The sequence below is a fragment of the Calliopsis andreniformis genome, chromosome 7 (assembly GCF_051401765.1).
Source record: "Calliopsis andreniformis isolate RMS-2024a chromosome 7, iyCalAndr_principal, whole genome shotgun sequence".
In the NCBI taxonomy this organism is placed as follows: domain Eukaryota; kingdom Metazoa; phylum Arthropoda; class Insecta; order Hymenoptera; family Andrenidae; genus Calliopsis; species Calliopsis andreniformis.
In genome coordinates, this window is record NC_135068.1 from 2,865,886 (window position 1) to 2,889,227 (window position 23,342).

Below are 23,342 nucleotides of genomic sequence, written 5' to 3' on the forward strand. Positions count from 1 at the left end.
CACGGGGTGCCGCCCTACCTCCAGGCCGTGATGTCGGATTACCTGCGGGACAGGGAAATCGAATTCCCGGGCCGGAACAACACCCAGCGGAGGGTACTCAGCCGGGGCGTGCCTCAGGGTTCCGTGTTAGGACCACTCCTATGGGACCTGGGGTACGACTCCGTGCTCCGCGGGCCCCTCCCCACCGGCGCGAGCGTTGTCTGTTACGCCGACGACACGCTCACAGTCGCCGTGGGGAGGGATTGGGCGAGGACTGTCCGCCTGGCCGAGATGGCCGTGGCACTGGTCGTCGCCAGAATCCGAGCCTTGGGGCTCCGGATCTCGCCGCAAAAGACGGAGGTAGTCTGGTTTCACGGGCTGCCTCTGTCGCGGCGTGCGCCCCAGGCTCGGGTCTGGGTGGGTGATGCCCCCATCCAGGTCGGGGGAAGGTTTAAGTACCTCGGCCTGGAAATCGACAGCCGCTGGCGCTTCGAAGAACACTTCGACCGTCTGGTCCCCCGGGTTGTGGCGACGTCGACCATGCTTGGCCGACTCTTACCCAACCTAGGGGGACCCAACCAGAAGGTACGCCGCCTCTATGTGGGAGTGGTGCGGGCCATGGCCCTATACGGATGTCCCGTGTGGGCCCGCGGCCCGGTGGTCAGCCGGAGCGCGCGGCGCAAATTGCGAAGCGTGCAGAGGCTAATGGCCATCCGGGTCGTGCGTGGCTACCGCACCCTACCCCACGAAACGGCGGCGGTTCTGGCGGGTGTCGTCCCCTTCGACATCCAGGCGGAGGCATACGCCGATGTATATCGGCGTCTGCAAGCCCTCCGTCTGGACGGGGACGCCCCGCCGGACGCGACGGTCGAGACAGAAATGAGGCGCCAGACCCAACGATCCGCCCGCGAAATATGGCGGCGTCAGCTCCAGCGGAGCGGCGCCGACCGACAGCGGGCGGTAGGGGCGGTCCTGCCCAGCTTTGATAGCTGGCTGGACCGTAGGCATGGTGGGCTCACCTACCGCATGACCCAGGTGCTCTCCGGGCAGGGATGCTTCGGGGAGTACCTGGCGAAAATAGGTGCTGAGGCGACGGCCATGTGCCACCAGTGCGGCGCGGAGCTGGACTCCGCGCAACACGCGCTGGAAGAGTGTCCCGCCTTTGCGGCTCAAAGGCGGGCGCTCCGGAGGGAGATGGGTGGCGACCTCTCCCTCGGAGCCGTGGTAGCCGCGATCGCTGGCGATCGCTGCGCCTGGCAAGCGTTCGCCTCCTTCTGTGAGGACATTGTGACCCGGAAGGAGGCGGACGAGCGCGAGCGGGAGGTCGCGGACCCCGCTCGCGCAGAAAGAAGAGGGGCGCGTCGGGCAGCGGGGCGGCGGTTACGTGCCGCCCCAGTCACAGGTGGGGCTGGTCCCCCCTGACCTGCCCGCGCGTCCCCCGGCCGGGCGGAGCTATTATCTGCCCGGCACCAACAGGCGGCTCCCGCGCATAATGCCGCGGCGGGCTCGGCTACATGAGCCCGTCAGCCGCGCGCGGGACCGCCTGGGCCTGAGGTCACCGGGTTGGGGACCCGGTGGCCTCCTGTCAAAAGGCCCAGAAGAGGCGTCGTCGAGGGTGTGGCCCTCTCGGCGGCGCCAATCCCGAACAGGGAATAATAAGTGGTCGCGGGCGCTGGGCGCGTAGCGCGAGGCGTCCGCGGCCACGTGGGGAGGCTATACTCCCCACAGAAGAAGGAACTCCGCCGCGCTGGTAGCGGCGGAGGGAAGCGCGGGGGGCTCCGGTAGTGTTCGAAAGAGTTCCCGGAGTCCCCCTCATGCGCTGAAGATGGCCACCGTGGAGTTTTAGTGGGTGCAAGCCCCACACTACCCCGGGATTCCCCCATCCCGAGGTGTGCGTTAGGCATTTCTCCACGTTAAAAAAAAAAGAAAAAAAAAAAAGGGGGTTAGGTTTGGGTTGAATTACAGTTGGGCGCCTATGATCAAAAAACCTATGATCAAAATTCAAGCATAGTGAAAACGATTTCCAATGAATTTATGTTCGATGAAAAGTATACGTAATTGACTTATCTTTTTAAATGTGTTGCAAATATTATTGCCTCCTTTCTTCGCGTTCTACGGCAGGATTTACGTTTTTGATACTGGCCTGTGAAAAACAATTAAGACAAGTTTATAATGATTTCCTATTAATTCACGTACAAACAATAAAAGTAGAAGGATTTTACTTATCTTTTTGTATCTGTGGCGAATTATTTGCAAATCGGTTTTCCTTCGGATAAAGTAAGAAAGAAACACCTGGAAGTAAAAATTAGTAGGAGAGTGTGAAAAAACCCTCCACCACCCCCGTCAAAGACGGTCCTCATCACTCTCCATATACACTTATTTGCAAATATATACAATTATAACTTGAGGCCATGGAACAGCACTTCATACGCGCTGATTCGCACTGACAAGTGCGATTGCGACTTTCAATTGCAATCGGACAGCACTTTATATGTACTGATTTTCACTCGCTCGGAGGCGGAGTCGCAATACCACATGGCATACTTTTTTACGTATACCATGGAACAGCACTGCATGCGTGCTGATTTGCACTCGTTTGTGCAATTGCGACTTTCGATTGCAATTGGACAGTACTTCATATGTACTGATTTTCACTCGCCCGGAGGCGGAGTCGCAATACCACATGGACCTTTAATTATAATATTTTGTTACCTTTTCTTATCCATCATTAGATGTACTTTGTTTTTCAGTTGTACGTCTAGTTAGTTCTTTTACGTACAGAGGCTCTCTTATCGGCTGGCCTCTATTGTACCTACTATCTACAATTTCTGCTAGCATACAGTCTTCGTAGAACCTCTTCAATTTTTCTTCCATTTCTATTTCCCAGAATTTGTCGTTTCTTTGTACTTTTGTGATTTTCATTCCTTTCGGGGTCCATAAACAGAAGAGAGCATCTTGTTTATTCGTTATGTGCAATTGTCCTTGCACTTGATAATAATAATAATGATTTTTATTCATCTCTTCACCCCGATAAATCCGTCGTATCGCAGGAAGCTGCTGTATTGCTTCGGTAGGCGATAAATCCTTTGCTGATTCTGGACATTTAATTTCAATTATAGTGTCATCTTCCATGAGACCGTCGGGCGTCGCACCCAAATAAGGAATAGGGATTCCCAATTCTACTTCTAGTTGCCTCAAGGCATTCACCTCGTTCTCTTTTCCGTATTCCAGGGAACGTAAATTTTGTACTTGCGGATACATTATACTTTTCAAAGTATTTGTTCGCGGCGTGTCCCTTCGTAATCGGCATATCTTGCCGAAATTAGACGCAGTTAATAATTTCTTTCTATAGGCCATCCATTTTTGACTATTGGCCTGATCGCGAGTTTCCTCTTCGATCTTATGTCGCATCCTTTGCCATTCGCGGAGTGTTGCCATGTGCCTCTCACACTCAGAAGAGTACACTGTCTCTTCCATGTCTGGCTTTTCCGCACTAGGGCCGTAATCCTTGTCGCATGCCTGCTTTTCATAGCGCGAGGAGGATGCTTTCGCTTCTCGTGCATATTTTATTGCCATCTGCGATGCATGTTTACGTCGTTCTTCTAGTTTTTTTACGATAGTTGTCGGTTTCTTGCCCATTGTGGCACTCAATCGGCTCATCGCCTCCTTTGAATTAAATTGGACGACAGCAGCGGAGACTCTACCCTGGTACGAACCTTTTCGTCCAAAGTTAATCCTCTTGCCTCCGATGAATTTAGCAATAATGTTGTTGAAGCTTTCTACAGCATTATTGTTTAATGTATATAACAAACTTTCAGCTTGAGCGAACAGCGGCTGCATCGCCTCCTCAATGCTTTGGTAAATACCCGCTTCTTTCAGTTGCGGAACGTAATTGATTTGGTTGGGGTCAGAATATTTGTTGCAAAAATATGCCAACTTCTGACACTCCTTGTGTTCACCGAAAACGTGGCTCGGTACATTTTTCAAATCTTCCTTCAAATTTTTCATTTGATCAACGAGACTTATTTTCTCCTTGAATCGATATTCTGCAGCTTTGTGTATGCCTGTGCGCAGGCGGAGGGCATTCTGTTTTACAATGCCTCTCAGTTCCTTGTATCGACCTTTTGCAACGATTTCGTTTACTTTTCTACCGAAATTACGTAGAAGGTGATTAGTGCATTCAATTTTCCGAACATGCACCATGTATTCTTTATATGGATCATTATCCAGTATCTTTTTATATACGCTGCTGTCGCCATCGGCAACTAATATAGAGTATATTAGGCCGTGCATTTCTACGCTGCATTTGAATCCCTCCACAATAGCAGCACTTTCCATGCCTGTTGAGGTCTGATTGCGACCCCAATTTTTGAAGCAGCGATGCTCGCGCGCTTCTTCCATCTTCTTAGCTGCTGTGTGGCAAATCATGCAGAATTTATTTTTTACACTGATAAATAATACTTTTTTCGTATGGTATCCAACGATGGCTCTTACACCGGAAGGAGAATTATAATCTCCACCCCGATACGACCTCTTCATCCAGCTGCCATCTGCGACAACTGCGATCCACGGTATATTAGATTCTGGATGTACGTCGCCTCTTGCTATGGCCAGTTCTCTCTCTTCTTTTCCAGCATCTTCCATTTCTCGATGTGCGGCCAGTTCGAAGGCATCGATTATATCATCTTGACATTTCTCGTACATTCTTCTGGACATACACGACACGTTCATGCCAGACATTATCTCTTCTAGTTGATTATATCCGCCGCCTGTTACCATTGTTGTGGAAACAGCGCTGCGATTGATGTCCATAATGCCGTCATTTTTTCGGAGACATGATATGCGCTCGTTCTGATTGCATATTTGGCACTGCACGTTGTAGACTTTCTCAAGTCCGTTTTGTTGGAATCCAACTATTTGAAAATGTTCGATGCCGCAACTGATATTTGAATGTTTTGCAAGTTTTTTTATCTGTTCGAAAACATATGCAAAATCAACAAAGTCTATGCCTTGTGAAATTGGTTGTTCCAACTGTTCTGGTTCTACTCTTTCTACCATCCAGTTGCATTCTATATCAATATCATTTTCATCTTCATTCATTTCTTCTTCGGTTTCCAACACTTCGTCCAGGATCGATGTTTCTGGCATCTCATTATAGACTGGCTGCTCACACTCATCCGGCAGTGGTGTAATTACTTGAACTCTCCTATTGATGTTCAGGGGATGCTCTTCTCGTACATCGAAGTCAACTTCCATAATCTCTTCAATGATTTCGATATCTTTGGAATTTCTTGAATTTTCTCTAGATGCTTCGCCTTTGCCGTAGGCACCGGTAGAAGCACCTGTTTCTATACCGCATACGCTCTGATCGAGTGGTAGATTTAGCGTACCATTATCTACGTTTTCATTCATCGTAAGGTACGCTGCATTCCTGAGGCGTTGTCTGCAAATAAAGTTTGGCTAATGAGCCTGTGGGAAAGGAGGTGTAAATGAAGTCGCTTTCACACATATAGGTTTTTGTCGATCGAGGATTTTATTGATGCGCGTCTTTACTCGCTGGCGTTCTGGAACCGACTCCTCGAACCTTTTTGATTTTCCATAGCCCCTGCCGCGTATCCTCTCTTTCTAACACTCGAGGACTACGCGACAGTTAGGCGGCGACTTATCGCGCTGGGGCAGAACGGCGCCGCGAAATATATACAATCTTAATCTAATTACCGTTCTGCCCGGGCGTGAAAGGCAGCGATTGATATGTCGCCGAATACCGAAAATGTGACGCCATGCGCGTGCATGGGTCGCCACAAGCCATATGTGCATACACAGAAATAGATAAAATATGCAGCAGAAAAGAAAGAGTAAATAATTCTGTTTAAATATTCTGTGTAAATGATAGTCATCACATGCTATACACATGCAGTGTAATTCGAGGGTGAGTTATTAAAATAGCTCCAGGTAAATGATTATAAGGATGAGGAAAATAGCAGAATATATGTATATAAGTAATTTTAAATCGTATATATCGTACGAGAAAGTCAACAGAGAATGCCTTGCGATAGTAAAAAGTTGGCCTTCACTGTAGTAGTGTGAAGGAGTGCAGGGTATTTGAAGTGCCATAAATATTGTTGGGACCAAGGTTACGAGTGAGTTCTGGAAAATGTCCCGAAGACTGGGCCCAGGTTAGAAAAAATCGTTCTTTCATGAGGAAAAGTTTCGAAGTAAGCGCGACGGATGAATAGTAAAATGCGATACACCCATGCTGTCTCTCATTACATTGTGAATGAAGCATACGAGACATTAGAAATATCGTTGAAATGAATGGATAAAGGCAATAGTCACCATTCAATGGTGTGGCGTACAAACGAAAAGCAAACAGTTTCGCTTGATTCCTGTTAAGCTAAAACAGTCAGCCTGTTCAAGGGATTATTTTTGCAATCTGTAGCTGAAGGTCCATGCTCAGGTCACGGGCAGGTCCGTCAATATATTTATGGCTAGAGAAAAGTCAGGATAATAAAACGGTTCGAACGACCTATCCTAAACCCAGACGCACATTGACACGCAGGCGACGCGACGTAGCATAGGGCAGTATAGGCTGTGTAATGGTAGGGAGAGAGAGAGAGAGACAGAGAGAGAGCGCATAATTAGAAGGCAAGCTAGTATGGTATGGACTAAATGACGACTTGAACAGTATAATAAACCCTGGACTTCGAAAAATCCGATTGTTTCGAAACAAAACTCTCCAAGGATCACTTATTGGACATTGCAAAACAGAAAAAAGTTTTCATTTCTAGAATAGTGCAGGTACTATGAGCCATTCACTATGTATAGTGAAGTACAAATCGTAGTAAAAGTTTAATTTACCAGTTTTAAAATATAATTACGAATTTACTTGATTTTCTTGCTTCTTTATCTTTAAAAAATGCGAGATACATATTAGAAGGAATTGTTCGATACGTTTCTGGTCTTTCTGCTATAGAAAGAGAACACAACCAAAGTACAGATGGAAAAGAGATGGACGGCACAATAGGGATGAAGTGAGGACACGTGTTGCGCTACGCATAGCATGCAATATCTGTGTAAAACGTCCGGGATAGTTCTTGATATATTCCAACAATATAAATATTACAATATTCAACAATAAAGAGTATCATGCTATTACTGCATTACAAACTACTGCTCTCATGCGAATCTGTAATTAAAACGTAATTTACCTTTCTCTCCACCTTTTCTTCTTAGACAAACGCTTCGTATTCGTTGTAGGTTGACGGCCTTTTCTCTTTCCTTTCACATAGCCCTTGCCTTGTCTTCCTTCTTCGCTTTCCTGTGTTACTTCCACATTCATTTTGTCCACAATCACACACAATCACACTATATAACTATTCACACGCGATTAACACGAAAGCAGCGTATGTAACAATTCATACGCTATTCGTATTTCAAAGCTCGAATGCTTTGTACGACTTTTCTGTAATGCATAAAGCAAAGAACTGAGCTGTTCCTCCAATGCCCAATGCTTTCACGGATTTGTTTATATTACAGATCGCTAAGATACTGAAAGGAAAACACAAGAGCGTGTTCAAGAGCACAGACACACGCGTCTCTCTGTTGCATTAGTATCAGTGTACAATGACACATTTATATAGAATAGATATGTACGAAAATACGTTTCGGACGGAAATACGCATAGGAAAGAATTGTTTTATTATCCCATGCATATGCATACGACCAATTTTGTTTTTCGGTACTTGGTTTGTAGGTGATCTCTACATCCTTTGACATATTGTACCCCATATCCCCACATTTCATCTCGCTTCATCAATCTAGACCTAACCCAGACCAACATCAATATTTTCCCCTCTGTTATATTATAAATATAACAATAAGGAAGGTAAAGTGATTCTTCTCCACTTGCCTCGGAATGGAGAGAGACTCCATATTCATGCTTGAAAATATCATAAATTTTCAAATTGTCGCGTATGCAAACCTTTACGTGTACCGATGACGTATCGCTCGGGCCATGGTGCAAGTGAGATATAAAATAGTGAGTGAGTGAAAAAGGCGCTTTGAATCCTAGAATCTTATGGGGAAAGTAAGAATCAAGGGTTGTCCAGCGAATTCTCTCCTTAGGTAGGTATGTATGTGTGTGGGGAAATTGGAAAGTGAGGGAAGATATACCGAGTGTCTCATTATATTTCGGTATACCTTGGGTACCCGAGAGAACTTAGCAATACATTACAATAGGACACCCCTTATTTCTTTCCCCCACTTTCCTCCACCTCGCGCGAGGAAATTCGCCAACAACCTTGCGTGGCAAGGTTCTGAGCGACAGAAGAAAAGTGACCACGCAGCAGAAAACACTGTAAGTACCTCTACGTTTACTATCTCTATCTTTTCCACTATATACAAGTTTTAAATTTTATGGTCAAAGGTACATTGTATTTAGGCATATTTCGTGTGAACTAGCATTACTGCTATTGTATTTTTTCGATTTGTTGTGCAAAATCTGCTGTGCCAGCCAAGATGTGTTGGATGTCCGTTTTACGCGCGCTCAATAATTCATCCCTTCATTAGCAGATTCAATAACAAAGTAATGTTATAATTCTCTCAAAATATGCCTAAAGAAAGTACGTTTGGGTCTGCGTTACATGGGTTCCTTTGCATACATTTCTTTGACATACTTTAATTAGTTTAATATAAATTTTGTACTTTGTTGTTTGGAAAAAAAAAATAAGAAATTGTATGTAAAGAATTACGTGAACACACAGCAATTGAATAAAAATAATACCTTCATTATATCTTGTATCTATTTTTAGATGGAAAGTAAGCAAACAGATACGTCGGCGGCAACGACGGCGGTGGCAACGACGCCGACGCCGACACCGATGCAGACGCAGACGCAGACGCAGGCACAGACGCCGATGCCGATGCCGACGCCGATGCCGACGCCGGCGCCGACGACGTCGGCAACGACGCAGCCGCCATCGCTGGAGTCGTTGGTGGCTTTAGAGCAAACTTTTAGGAAAAAGGTACGTAGATCATAGGCGATCTTATGCTAAACCGCTGAGTAATTTATCTATTCATTTTTTGTTCAAAAACGAAGTAAACTTCGTGAATAACATGTATCTATTTTTCATGTTACAGTTCCAAGAGTTAAAAAAAAAAATAAGGAAAGTGACCTATGGGAGAAGCCGTGGTCGGCGGGGTTGCGGCGGCAGTCGTGGCCCTGGCCAGGGTGGACGAGGGGGAGGCAAAAATCTTATTATTAATTATTACAATTAAATAAATTCCTGAAATTAATGTATTTCTACTGTCTCCTTTTATTTTGTATATACCCAGACCTAACCCAGACCTAACCCAGACCTAAGAACATATAAATATTATAAACAATTTATATTCTTTATTTTTAGTTTATTATTGCATGTAGAATCGCTCTTTCTCGATTGTATCAGCTTGTACATAAACTTGTTTTAATTTAATTTTTCATACAAAATACACAGAGAATGTCATCGTTTGATCTTTAAACTCATCCCTCAAAATTTCATAAAAATTTTTGAAGATCTCACCGAAGAATCTCCTTCCGAGTCGAAACGTGAAAGTATCTATAATATCAAAAAGGCTGCTTGTGCCGTGTTGCGCTTGCCGAAGCGTTTCAAGCTTCTTTCCGAATCTTTCCGAAGCCGTCCGAAGCAGTCCGAACCGCCGAGCTCACTTTCTGTTCGAACCTTTACAATGTCACTCGGAATGACTTTTCATGGGACTTCTTGTGGGACATGAACGAAACACGCAGCTCGTATAGTTGCATGTGTAGTGGTACGTCAAATTCTCGAAACTCGCGTGCCAACTCAGGGCAGCACGGGCCTCCTGATTAGGCGCCGCCTGGTCTGTTCAAGCGGAACTAAACTTGTCACTTTTTTACTCTGTTTTATCTCTAACCTCGCAAAAAGCACTGCAAAATCGCGCTGACGCTTTACGTCCTTATATTGGAAGGTTTTGAGATGGAAAAGGACTCATTCGATAGAGGAAGGTTCAATCTAGCCCGCTCTGGTCATGATTTCGCTCAGAACAATCCCTAAATTAGCTAAAAATGCTTAGATTTCATGACTGTGAATTTGTCGATTTTTGCTTTACTTTGAACACTCATATTACTGAACATCAGCAGAAGCTGATTAAATAATGACCAGAGCGGGCTAGATTGAACCTTCCTCTCTCGAATGAGTCCTTTTCCATCTCAAAATGTTTCAATATAAGGACGTAAAGCGTCAGCGCGTAAACCTCTGTTTTTGCCTAATTTTGTCGGTAATGTCACCGCCCTGACATATCTGATCCTAGGCCCTTAAGCCCTTAATTCCGAAGCCTGGTGTAGAACGATGCGTAGCGCGCGCCAGTGGACTGCGTAGCCGGTCCCTACGTGTCCGTATGCGTCAGCCGCGCACTAGGTTCTGTGTGAGTGGGGCCGCGCACGCTCATTCCTGCGTATATGTTAACAATTTCATAGCGTCTAAGCAGTGCATTTCCGGACCATGGTTCCTTTTAGACTTCTTTGTACTCGACGCATACAGCACATTTATGTAATAAAAAATTTTAACAATTTTTTTTATTGTTATAAACAATTTTGCGGCAACTTCTTTTTTTAAATGTCCACCGATCCAGAGGTCTACTTTCACCCCTAGAAGCCGTAACTATTACTTTTTTATACCCTGTACATACCATGCGTATGTGTTCCGTCTCACGCACGTGCGTAGACTGACGTACAGGTAGGGACACACTATTGTCACGTCATGTGTAATCACGTGCTATCGTACAGCCCATGAGATCACGTGCCATCATGGCTAGGAACCACATTTGTATCACGCTGCTAGTGTTACGAGCCGAGGGCTAGATGTTCTGACCGAGGGTCAGGGTTTTTGGAATATTGTTATTTTTTCGTGGACGAACCAACGGGTAACTTTGCACTCGTTGGGAGCCACCTCACGGATGTGGACGAACCAGTGCGCAACTGCCAACACCGGGAGCCGCTTGTAGGTTAGGAAAAGGACCTTCGCAAGGATTGCGAAGATGTTAATATAGCCTCGTAACTTTTAAATTTACAATATATATCTCGAGCGGTAAAGATATATTATTTGTGGGATCGTTTACGCGTTCGCTTCTTATTGGATTTAGGAAAGGTTTTGATTGAACTAAATCCAATTTAACAAACCTTATAAAACTGTATATAATTACACGTTTGAGTTGACTCGAAGGAATACAAGTGTTTATGATTTTACGTGTCGCGGAACTAAGTCCTCTCTCTCTCGATTACGCACAGAGGTATGCGGGGGACGCGTCGTTAAGACTACGTTACAGTGAGTTTTTACATACTGTACTCAAAGATTTTTGCTTGAAGGAGAACTAATGCTCGATCTTGCTTTCCGGTCTAAGCCACGTACTAACTTCAAAACTGGATTACGAGTGAGCCCGCTAGATCGAGTTTCTTAGCCTTTTTATAGTCAAAAATCTATAGGGAAAATGGTGGGGACTCGGTTGCATCGCAGAGTTTCCAAGAAAATTGAGAGATATTAATTTCGAAGAAAATCTATTAATTGGGTGCAACGGAAATGCCTATCGGCCCTTACATAGTGACTTCCAGGCAAAGTCAAAGGTCAACGGAAGGAGCTTTGAATCGAGCCCTTTCATAGTTACTTTACGTAACTCGTCTGGACTCGTAACACTAGAAACCATATTTGTATCACGTTGCTAGGAACCATATTTGTATCACGTTAAACCATTTTCGTGTCATCAATGGAGTGTGAGACATCAAGTAATAGTTTTTCTGATTGGGAGGAAGATATCGAAAATTTAGCAGGATTTGTATTTGCAAATAAACGGCAGAAATCAAAATGGGTGCATGATATAAACACAAAAAGAGAATATTTAGGAGAATATAGTCATTTGGTAAAAGAATCAGAAGAACATCCTAACAGATACCACATGTATTTTAGAATGAATAAAGACGAATTTGAATATTTACACAATTTAATTGAAAATGATATAAAAAAGCAAGATACGCAATTGCGCAAAGCGATAAGCATTCGTGAAAGATTGGCAGTATGTTTAAGGTACGTTTAACATTTTAATTGTAGTAGAAAATAATTTTCATTAATTCATATTATTAAAATATTTATTATTAGCAGCAGTACTTGGAGCAGCATAATCCATTGTAAAATTTGGCGATAATGTATAATTATCTGAATTATTTAATTCCGGATAAGAAAATGGCACTTGTGCAGATTTTGATGGTGTGAGTGTGAATGATCACGCAAGAGAGGTCGTGCGAATCGACAATGTAGTTGTATGTAACCATGCGTCATGTGAGCAAAGATACATTATGTTTTAGTTATTAAAACTATTATTCGTTAAAGAAACTTAGTTTAAGTGTAGTTATTAGTGTAACAATAAAGTGCGTTATTATAAATCATACCAACAATGTGGTAGCAGAGCGTGGTTAGCTCAAATCCAAATCAATGACGGAAAACGCGTCGCTTTCCTATAATAGAAAAGAAGCACTAAATGATAAGAACTATCATGTATGGGCATTGAAAGTGAGTGCCGTATTGCGTGCGAGACGGTTATATAAGCAAGTTATTGAAAATGAGGAACCACCTATTAGCCGACAACCAGAATCTGCTGAAGCCAAGGCTCGAGAACAGTGGGAAATTAAAAACGATGAAGCCTTTGGCATCACTATCACAACCTTGTCAGATGATCAGGCAGGGCAATTTCTAACAGAATCTAGAGCAAAGGTAATATGGAATGAACTGAAACGTATGCATGCTGGAAAAACAGAGGACAGAAGAATAGACCTTGCAGTAGAATTAAGGAACCTCAAAATGACAGGTAATGAATCAGTTATAGATTATATTACACTCGCCAAGAATATTGCCTCTAAAAGCGCTAGCATAGGATTCTCGTTTGAAGAAAGAGAAGTAGTATATTTTTAGGATCAAAATTAGAAGTTTATAAAAAAAAAGAAATAAGTCGGGTATGACCCAATACAATTGTATTCCTAATCACAATGTGAGGAACAAAGTCTGAAATAGCACTTAAACAATCAAACACTCAGCTCACAAAATCAGGTCCGCACACGGAGAACGCTAATTCAACAGTGTCCGCTTCAGCGGCTCGTCCTACCCTTCCAAAAAAAAAAAAACATGATCTAGGGTAGGTATATTTGGTGGGCAGAGGGGCGCTGCTTATAATATCATGTAGTGCGTGGAATACATTCAAAATTTGAGAAAGTTGCAAACTAAGTCAGGTCCAATAAGCTCTGGAGGAAGGAGGGCAAAAGATTGCACTAGATGCAAGCAACGGAGAGCACCAAACGTCTGTTAATTGGAAGAACGAGAAGGCATTGAAAGCATTTACATACAGGAAAAAGGAGACTAATCGAAGTCAGTGTTGTTATATTTGTGGAAGAAATAATCATATTGTAAAGGATTGCTTCTATAAAAATAACAAAAATAATGAGGTAAGACAAAAACAAAAAAATTGTAATACTGGAAACAGGTATCATAGAAAATACAGAGAACAAGCGAGTGTTGCGATAAGGAAAGAAGATGAATATTGCTTATGCACCTGGATCGAGAGACCTGCGAAAGAAAAGGTCGAAAATGAAAGAAGTGCAGCGTGCGATTGGGCATTGGATTCTGGGTCCACATCACACATGACACCCAATATACTGCAAGAGGCAAAGCCTTATAGAACAACTATAGGTCTAGCAGAAAGTAATAGATCTATCGATACTGAAGCAATACAATAGTCATTGTAGTTACTTTTACCTAGCAGAAGGTATGAGAAATCTCTGCATTAATAATGTATTATATGTGCCGTCATTAAGAAATAACCTGCTGTCAGTTAGCCAACTAATAGAATCAGGAAATAGAGTTATTTTTGTAGGGAATATGTATGCCATTAACCCTTTGCACTCGAAGTTTATTTTGAGTCATATTACCAGCAACTCGAAGCCATTTGAGTGAAAAGATCATATTCACATGTAAGTTCATGATATACGCATTGAAAGAAAAGTCATCGTTGTATGTTATTATTTTTTTTAATTGTTTATGGATACAAATGTTAGGATATATAAAAAAAATTATAAAATTATTACATTTTGTAATTTTCCAAAGTGTGATACCTCTCGAAGCAATTGCCAATATGTAATCTTGGCTTCTCTAGACAGGTATCACAAAAATAATGGGTCTGCCGTCTTTCGCCTGGAATTTTTCTATTCGAACACACTACACAATCTTTCTTGGTTCCAGAACGTATAATATGTAGGTGGTTGTTGAGCCTGCCCTCCGTATTTGGTGTATAAGTGTATTCTCGAGATGTGCTGTTTTGTCGAAAATTCCCAATCAATTGGTCCACCAACAATTTTACAAACTTCAAATGTGACATTGGTTTTTCATTATTTATTTTTTTAACAGAAGTGTAAAGTGTAAAAGAAGTCATTTGTCACCAACAACGAAACATCTTACAACTAGTTTTTACGATTTGTTCTTGTTCTTATGTTAAAAACTGAAAACTATTTGCATTGTCTCCGTAGCGGAGCCCTCGAGTTTGAAGAAAAATTTTAAATGGCTCCGCTCCGGAGCCCTCGAGTGCAAAGGGTTAATATGTTTACAACATAACAGCGCGGCGAAGTATCAGGAGCAAGGAGCGAGTAGAGGTGTATCGCCCAGCCGTAGCGAGCCGGTAGACTCGCACTTGTTTTGGGAAAAAGCGTCGTTCGTCAAGGATCGACAGTCGGTCGTTGAGTCGTTAGTCGTCGGTCGGCCGCTGCCTATCGAATAAACATATTTTTACTTTCATTATACCCGAGTTTTATTGAACGAGGCCCCATCCTACATTTTCAAGAATAAAGGTGCAAAGATAATAGGAAAGATGAATACTGTATTAGGAGAAACAGAAGAAAAAGATGGTATGTATATATTAGAGACGAAATTGAAAAAAGGAAATAACTTGCCATGCAAGTAGAGGAAGAGATACATAAACAGGAAGAAACCTTAAATCAAGGATGTAGAATGACGGAGAAGGACAAAACGCTGTGGCACAAATGCTTAGGATATAAAGGGTGTAACAAAAATGTCGCAGTTCCTTAAAAGGGGTGATTTAGGGGGTGATTTGAAACAACTTTTTCCTTAGCGCACTTAGCGAAAATTCGTCAAATGTATTAGACTAAAAATCCACTCTTGACCAGTAACGTGCACGTTGTCACAACCTTCAATATAAAATATTTATATTGGTAATTGTTTAAAATAAGAGCCTCCCCACCGATTTCTTTGAATCTTTTTTATATCATGTATCTTCAGACGTGGAGTAATTTTTCTAAATGAAATTATTGTCGCTCACTTCTCGTTTTCGAGATAAAAATTTTTATATGCTTGAAAATTATGGTGGCAGGCCGAGGGTAGGTAGGAAAAAGGGAGTTTGAGTTGGGTTAGAGCTAGGGCCAGTGAAAGATATGGTTCGAATTGGTTAGAGCTAGGGCCAGGAAAAAAGATGTTTCGGGTTGGTTAGAGCTAGGGCCAGGAAAAGAGATGTTTCGAGCTGGTTAGAGCTAGGACCGGGAAAAGAGATGTTTCGGGTTGGTTAGAGCTAGGGCCAGGAAAAGAGATGTTTCGAGCTGGTTAAAGCTAGGACCGGGAAAAGAGATATTTGGAGTTAGTTAGAACTAGGACCGGGAAAAGAGATATTTGGAGTTAGTTAGAACTAGGACCGGGAAAAGAGATACTTGTTACGTTAAAAGAGAGTTGTATTACGTCCCCGTAACTTTTGACAGTAGTTACTAGAGCCTATATACAGTATGTCCCACGAAATACTGGACAGTCGATTATATTATTTGCTAACCTATTAAAGATACGAAAAAAGTTTTTATATGAAATTGAATGGCAAGAGGGGGCTGATTTATTAGCCGTAACAATTTTTTTTTATCATTATAGTTTACAGAGATATAAAAGTTAAGTTTGGTTTTTTAAATGGGATTATATATTTTTTGTTTGATCAATAAATAGTACGTTTCAAGACGAATTCAGCAAACATTAATACATACACCTTTTTTCAAATAGTTTTTAAGATATTACGCGTAAAAGTTTACTGATTTTCGGTGGAAGATTTAGGCCTGCCGTTCCAACCACAGTTTCTTCGTATCAGTTTCAAGAGGCACGGTTTAACACGTTGCGTGCGGGGGTAAAAAAATGGTCGAAAAAGTTTTGTCCGATTGTATGCTAGCGCGCGGCAACACCGCCGGGTCAATACTTCTCCGGGGAAACGGGCTCAACTCGATAGATCTACCCTGTCGCGCGTCGAACGTGTTAACCCGTAGCATCTTAAGTGTCGTCGAGAGTCGAGACTCCCTACTGTGCTTCCTGGTCTCGCAGATTTTCTTCCACCGAAAATCAGTAAACTTTTACGCGTAATATCTTAAAAACTATTTGAAAAAAGGTGTATACATTAATGTTTGCTGAATTCGTCTTGAAACGTACTATCTATTGATGAAAAAAAATATATTTAATCCCATTTAAAAAACCAAACTTAACTTTCATATCTCTGTAAACAATAATGATAAAAAAAAATTGTTACGGCCAATAAATCAGCCCCCTCTTGCCATTCAATTTCATATAAAAACTTTTTTCGTATCTTTAATAGGTTACCAAATAATCGACCGTCCAGTATTTCGTGGGACATACTGTATATATATATATAGATATAAGCACAATTTTATTTCCGGTTCGGTTCCAAAAGGTCTTAACGGAAACACTCTCGCGCGACCGAATTCGAATTCTTTCGTGGCCCTAGCTCTAACCCAACTCAAAGTATTTCTTTTCCCGGTCCTAGTTCTAACCAACTCGAAATATCTCTTTTCCTGGCCCTAGCTCTAATCAACTCAAAGTATTTCTTTTCCCGGTCTTAGCTCTAACCAACCTAGCTCTAAACAAGCAGTGTTTACCAGACTAAATCGCGTTACGTTAACTTTACAAATGAAAATCTTTATCTTCCCACCTAATAGTAAAAAATATATGTGTAATATAAATATAATTATAAGAGGTTAGTATCATAATCCATGCATCGATTTTGCTCTAAATCTAATAAGATCTTGAGATGTGAATATAAAATTTAGATATAAAGTTTCATTGAAATTCATTCAGTCGTTTGAATGCAATTGGGTTAATAAACATATGCGGTTTTTAAAAAAAAGCTCTTTTTTTATTAGTTAAAACGTAATCAGGGGGTCTTAAAATGAGTTTTTCTGCAGAAAAAAATTTTCGAAATTTTTTTTCATTAGAATACTTTTCTAAGTTGGAAACTGAAAATATCCAGGCAATCGGAAAGCTCGCGCAAGGTGCGTGCCGCTTGCCGCTTGCTAGCGATTGGGATTTAAACATTTCAAAGAATGAGAGAGTGCGCATCACGATCCACCTTCTCTCTCGACCTCTCGAAGCTGCCCGAAGTTGTCCGAAGCTGTTTGAAGCTGCCCGAAGTGCCGAGCTCACGGATACGCGGCCCGTGCGTTAGTATGCGTAGTGGAGGGGGTAATTCTCAAGATTTGCGTCCTCAGTCTGGCAGCACAGCTCACCACCGTACTGGCAGCAGCGGCTCCCAACCGACCGGGAACACCTACCGGGAACAGTGGGTCCTACCTCGCGTTCCGAACACCACAATAGAAGCGCGCCCGGACACTACCTCGCATTGCGCCGTAATAAATCAATAAACCTGTTTTACTCTAAGCTCAAGACTTCTCTCATTCGTCTATTTGAACCCGGCGACCGACTGAGTCGGCATCTACGTTTTCGTCCCCTGCAGAAGGGGAATGCTTCTGGCGTACCGTAGAGACAGTCAGTGATCGAACCGAGAATGTTTCCCTTACCTCGTGTACCCCCCAATCACCCAAAACTGTACTTTCGTACGTTTGCGCTCGACTATAATTCCAACTCAGTTTTCTCGAAAACGAAGTACGGTATCAAAAAAGTTGTTACATGTTTTCGACTTATTTTTTTTTTATTTAAAAACACTGGTTTTCTAGTGAAATTGAAAGCCCAAAAGATAATTTTAAATTGACGTTTCGAATGTTTTTTAAGTGATCGAACCGATTTCACTGGTTGATCGATTCTAAAACATTCCAGAGTCCGTTCTGTTAGTGGTATGCATCGGTCGTTAGATTTCCATTACCAAGACTCCTTGATGACTCGCGGCTGTTGCGTCGCAATGCCAAGACATTCGGCAGACATCTAGGACCAGTACCGCCGTTGTGCGATGCTGATTGTACGTGTTTGATATGTGTTGCCTAGCTTATAACTTTCGACCTTTTACTTCGTCCGACGGAACAACAGCATAGCATGTAAGTTAAGTTTATCAAACTTAATCAAATTTCGTTTCAAAATACTGACGTGAAAAAATTTTAAAACAAAATCAAAACTTTCATCCAATAATGCCAACACCCTATATTTACTTTTTAGTCTTTATACTACTGTACGCTACTAAAGTGACTTTTGTGTATACAATCTACATATGTACTTCGCATTACTAAGGTAAATGACCCAATACCCAGACGCTTAAGATATGATATGTTCCAATAAGCGAATGACCTAACTATGTATGTCCGGACATTTGAATTGCATTCCAGTAACTGAATACTATACTATCTTTTGTTTCCTATTGCTTTTTATTAGGTACATTACAGTTTAATACTAGGTCTACCGACAATAAATGTATGCATTTGTTTCTAAATCATACGAGCACAAATAATGCATAATTAGAGAAAATAGAATTCATGTACAAATATATAGACATTTTCATTTTTATTCGGTATTAGTTGAGAATAAACTTAAAGTTTTCTCAGAATAAATCGTAAATTAAAAATAGCTATACGGTCCATTTTGACTTGTTTAGTAGTTCTAGTGTTAAGCTTCAAATTATTGTAAGTGAACTGAGGGATAGTACTCAGGTAGGAGGGTATGATCCGCTACTAGATCATTTACCTTACACCTACTTATATACACGTTACAAACAATTTAATGTTACCATATAGGCAGAAATAGCTACCGACTGTTTAATCGGATCAATTTTTGAAGATAAGAAATTAACTGGTAAATCACATTAAATTTTTAAAGGAAAACTTAGATGAATTATTAAAAGACATGTTACTTGAAATCATGAGTCGCATGTGGTATAAACGATGGTACTCTTCTTTATTTTAATTAACTAACGAAACAGTTTTCAAATGAGCATTTTTCAAATAAATAGATCGGTCGTGGAGAACCACTTAACTGCCCGTGTCGATTACCAGACTTAAATTCTCCGGATTTCTATTTCTGGGGACATCTACAATTTTTAGTTTACAACAAACCAGTAAATAATGTTCACGAACTACAACAACGTATTGAGCAAGGTTGCCAGCAAATTAGAACGTTACTTAATAGTTTTGAATTATATCGGATACATATTCATATGAACTATTCTCGTATTTTACTGAATTAAATTTGACCCTGAAATTATTCCTACATATTTTAGAGCACTCTAGATATGTTTACACAAAGTTCATGAATTTTTCAATGCAGATTTTTTAAGGACACGTAAAGCTTATTTAACATATACAGAGCATAATGTGTTACGAAACACATATGTCCCCCAAATATTACTAACACTTTATTCGTAATATCGTGATACTTAACCTAACCCAGACTAACTAGGCTGTGAATGACTCTCGACTTCCCTTTGCTAAACATTCAACCCTTAAAACTAATTGTTAGAAGAAAGAAAAGAGAGAGAGGTGTGTGCGTGTGTGCGTGCGTGCGTGTGTGTGTGTGTGCGTGCGTGCGTGCGTGCGTGCGTGCGTGCGTGTGTGTGTGTAACAGACGAAAACCAGATTTAAGGCAGAAGTTTCAACTGGCGGAAAAGAGTAATACAATAGACAGTTGAGTGGTCCGCTTGGGTCTGGCACAGAACGGTCAACCAGACTCCAGCACGGCCTTGGAAAATACCCATAAGCTAGGAAGGCACATACAGAAGTACGACAAACTATCCTCTACATTTCCTATAAATCTGGCCGCCAAATGTTCTACCTATCAAGCATGCTTGCTCACAACCGTGGGAAATTCCGGCCAACATCTGCAAACCTTTCATATTCGAACATTCGTTAAGGCGTAGTGGCAGTACCCTAGCTGTCACGGTAGGGTACTCCAATTTAAGCTGAAAATATTGTGTGACATAATGTCCGATCTGCCTGCGTTTTGTAATAATACTGCTTTAACACGTTCAGCGCCACGTCAGCCATCGGTGGCTGACAACAGACTTTTCGTTTAGGCCGCGTCAACCACCGCTGGCTGACAGCGTACAAATTTCAGCGCTTCTAAGCGGAGCGCGTGGCCTCACGCAGACTTGTTTAAAAATCAGCCTGGCGCTCAACGTGTTACAGTTAACGTATATATATGGTACATTAACTTTCAATAATCACAGTATTTTGTAATACTTCAAACACATTGGGAAGGAATAATATAAGAATACAGTTTTTGTACAGCCTGTTGTATCTCTGACAGCCTACTTTTTATAAAACTTTGACAATCTTAAATGTTTGTGGAAAAAAACACACAGTATGTTTCTAAACAGCGTGGGAAAAATTTGAGGGGTGATTCTACAGATCAAAATAAGACGAAAATTAAGAATAACGGTTTCGTGTTTGAGACCTCGTTTGTTAATTATTAGCGTTTAATAATCTGGTGTAAAGCACCGGAAATGAGCCCGTTTAGTTACTGGGAACTTTGCGGTTGGCAGTTTAGGATATGCTGTCGATTCAAATCGGCAATGAAGGTTACCAAAGACAATTGAAGGTGAAGGTTAGTGTCATAAACCAATTGTGAACATTATTTTAAGTAAATATTCGCAGTTAGTTATTTAAAAATACGAGTACCACGTCGTCATGAAATAGGATATATTTTACTTTTTCAAGAGAACATCAAGGAAACACCTCTAACTTTATCAATTTTTGGTAATACTCGCTAAGAAAAGCAGACTGTTGGCTATTTGTACAATAGGCATAAATGCTGTGGGCGACTTAAGTCATATAGTTCGTTTAATTTTTAATTAATAATTCGAATGTCAAATATTGAAGAACTTTCTTCATCCATCGACTTGGTTTTCGGAGAGCCTAAGCCTTCAGTTAAGCTAAGCGCCTCTGGAAGAAAACGCAGATATGACAATATCAGGTGCTGTGGAGGCCACGGACCTGTCTGGTTGTCCAGATGGGAGGGGAGGTGAACCCCTACGTGGCGCGTCCCCAGGTGGCGGATAGGGGAAGCCTCGGGCCCGGGCCGGTGGGCATGACCGAGAGGTCGTGTCTCCCGCGTCCCGGAACCGGGGTCGGGGCGAAAGCCCCCGCGGACCAAACACAGTGTGCGTGCGTGTGTGTGTGTGTGTGCGTGTGTGTGAGTGAGTGAGTGTGTGAATGTGAGTGTGGGTGGTGTGAATGGGCTGCGGCCGGTGGTTCGTGGATATTCCCGGCAGACTAACCAAGGGGTGGAGTAGTAGCCCCCCAACCGGGGTACCTGGGTGAAGTCTGTACCTAGCCTCTGCGGTGGAAGATGCGTAACAGTAAGTCCTGAAATTATGGCAAAGGTCGTCTGAAGCCGCATGCGAAATGTGGAAAAACCGCTCCGCAGGTACTGACTGGAGCCTATGTCGGGGTTGAAGCGAGCTTAACTGGGCGCAGGTATGGAGGATTACCTGGTCAGTATTTCCTCATACCCCGTGCGACGGGGGGCAAACCGTCGCGCCGTCTAGCCTGAAGTTAGGGTACGGGGCCCTTTGGATGGGTACCCGCCCTCTCGATAGGGGTGACGTTAAACCTTTTGCATCTTATATGGCGCGGGCCTATCCCGTAATATTTTTTGTAGAGTCACCAGGTGTCAATAGGGTTGACCACCCGACAAGCCGCTTCTCGGTTTTGACATCTATAGTTAGGGTTCTTCTTTCCCGGGGAAGTACTCCCACTGCGGTGGGGGTCCCATGATGGGCGAACCGGAGGAATTTTCACTGCCAATATGTCGAACTTAAACGAAACATTGGGGAAGGGGGGTAAGTCGCAGGGCGACTTGAGCAAGGTGCGCAGCTCGTCAGTGGGAAACATCCCAGTGACGGTAGCGTGCGCGAATACAGAGCAGGGAGGCAGTTCTTCCTCGGACGGAGGACTACAGGAATGGGTCGAGAAAGTTAGATCCTCCAGGCCTATGTCCGAGGCAGGGTTCGACAGGGTTGCATCGGTCGAACAACAAACCGATGCGGAGACCACTCCTGCGGATCCGGCACGAGACGCACGCATCAGTTGGGCGCTCGGACAATATCTTGGCCCCAACTGGAATAGCCGTGTCGCTGGGGGGAGTGACGTGGGGAAGTCAGGAGTAGAGGACAGGGACAAAATGTCCTTGACCGCCTCCGATGAAGAAGGGAGTGTTTCTTCCCGTCAGTCCGCGATGTCCCTAAGATCGGGGACATCCGTCGGCGGCCGCAAAAGGCAACTGCCTACGGCGGAGGCCGATGAAGATACGACCGCGGGAGCAGAAAAGAAACGGAGCCGGAAAAAGAAGAGGACGGACACCCTGCCCCCCATCGAATCTCTTAAGGGAGAGTGATGGGAGAGGACACGGGCTCCCTGGGCGGGATCATCAGTCACCAGCTGACAGAAGTTGAGAGGGTGGCGAATACTTCGGGCAACCTCAAGGGGACGTTCGTGAGGACGCTGCGAATGGCTGCCCGCATCGTTAGTGTCGCTGCTGCAGAAATACAGCAGCGAACTGTAGCTACCGCCAGCCAGACAATGCTCGAGGAGCAAAACGTCAGGCTAACGGAGCAAATGCGGGCTATGAAAGCCGAAATTGTAGGGCTGCGGCAGGAGAGGGAGTCTGCCTCTGCGGTTGGGAGAGACCCCACACCCGGCGGCCAAAGAAAGAAGGCCGTGACGGATGGGGAGCTTATGCCCCCGCAACCGTTGCCATCGCCACCCAGCACCGTCGATCCGCCCAAACCGGCGTTGGACCAGGCCTCATTAGTAGAGGCCTTATGGTCCAAAATGGAGACACTGGTGGAGAAACGGTTTAGGGAGTTGAGGGCTGAGATAACCCTCCTCGTGGGCAAAACCGCCCCCCTGACAAGTGCACAGGGGGCGGCACCAATAAATGTGCCAAGGGCACCAGCTGCTGCCGTCATGACACGGCCGCCGCCGACTGCGTCGGGGGAAACCCCAACGCAAAGAAGGAGGAGGAGGAGGAAGGAGGCGAGAGCAAGGGCTCTGGCGGCCGTTGACGGGCGGCGGGCGCGCCCCACTATGACGGCCGCGATAG

The 23,342-nt window shown here is 43.3% G+C and overlaps 1 protein-coding gene across 3 annotated transcripts in view; it reads right to left on the bottom strand.

The window, feature by feature from the left end:
* Positions 1-23,342, bottom strand: part of LOC143181649 (complex III assembly factor LYRM7) — a 65,570-nt gene that overhangs the window by 17,944 nt on the left and 24,284 nt on the right. For 2 of the 3 annotated variants that reach the window (XM_076382176.1, XM_076382173.1), the window contains exon 5: positions 20,073-20,199. The exons of the other annotated variant lie outside the window; for it this stretch is intronic. In XM_076382176.1, the coding sequence (XP_076238291.1) occupies positions 20,073-20,199 (127 nt within the window). The remainder of the gene's footprint in view (positions 1-20,072; positions 20,200-23,342) is intronic. 3 annotated transcript variants of the gene reach the window in all.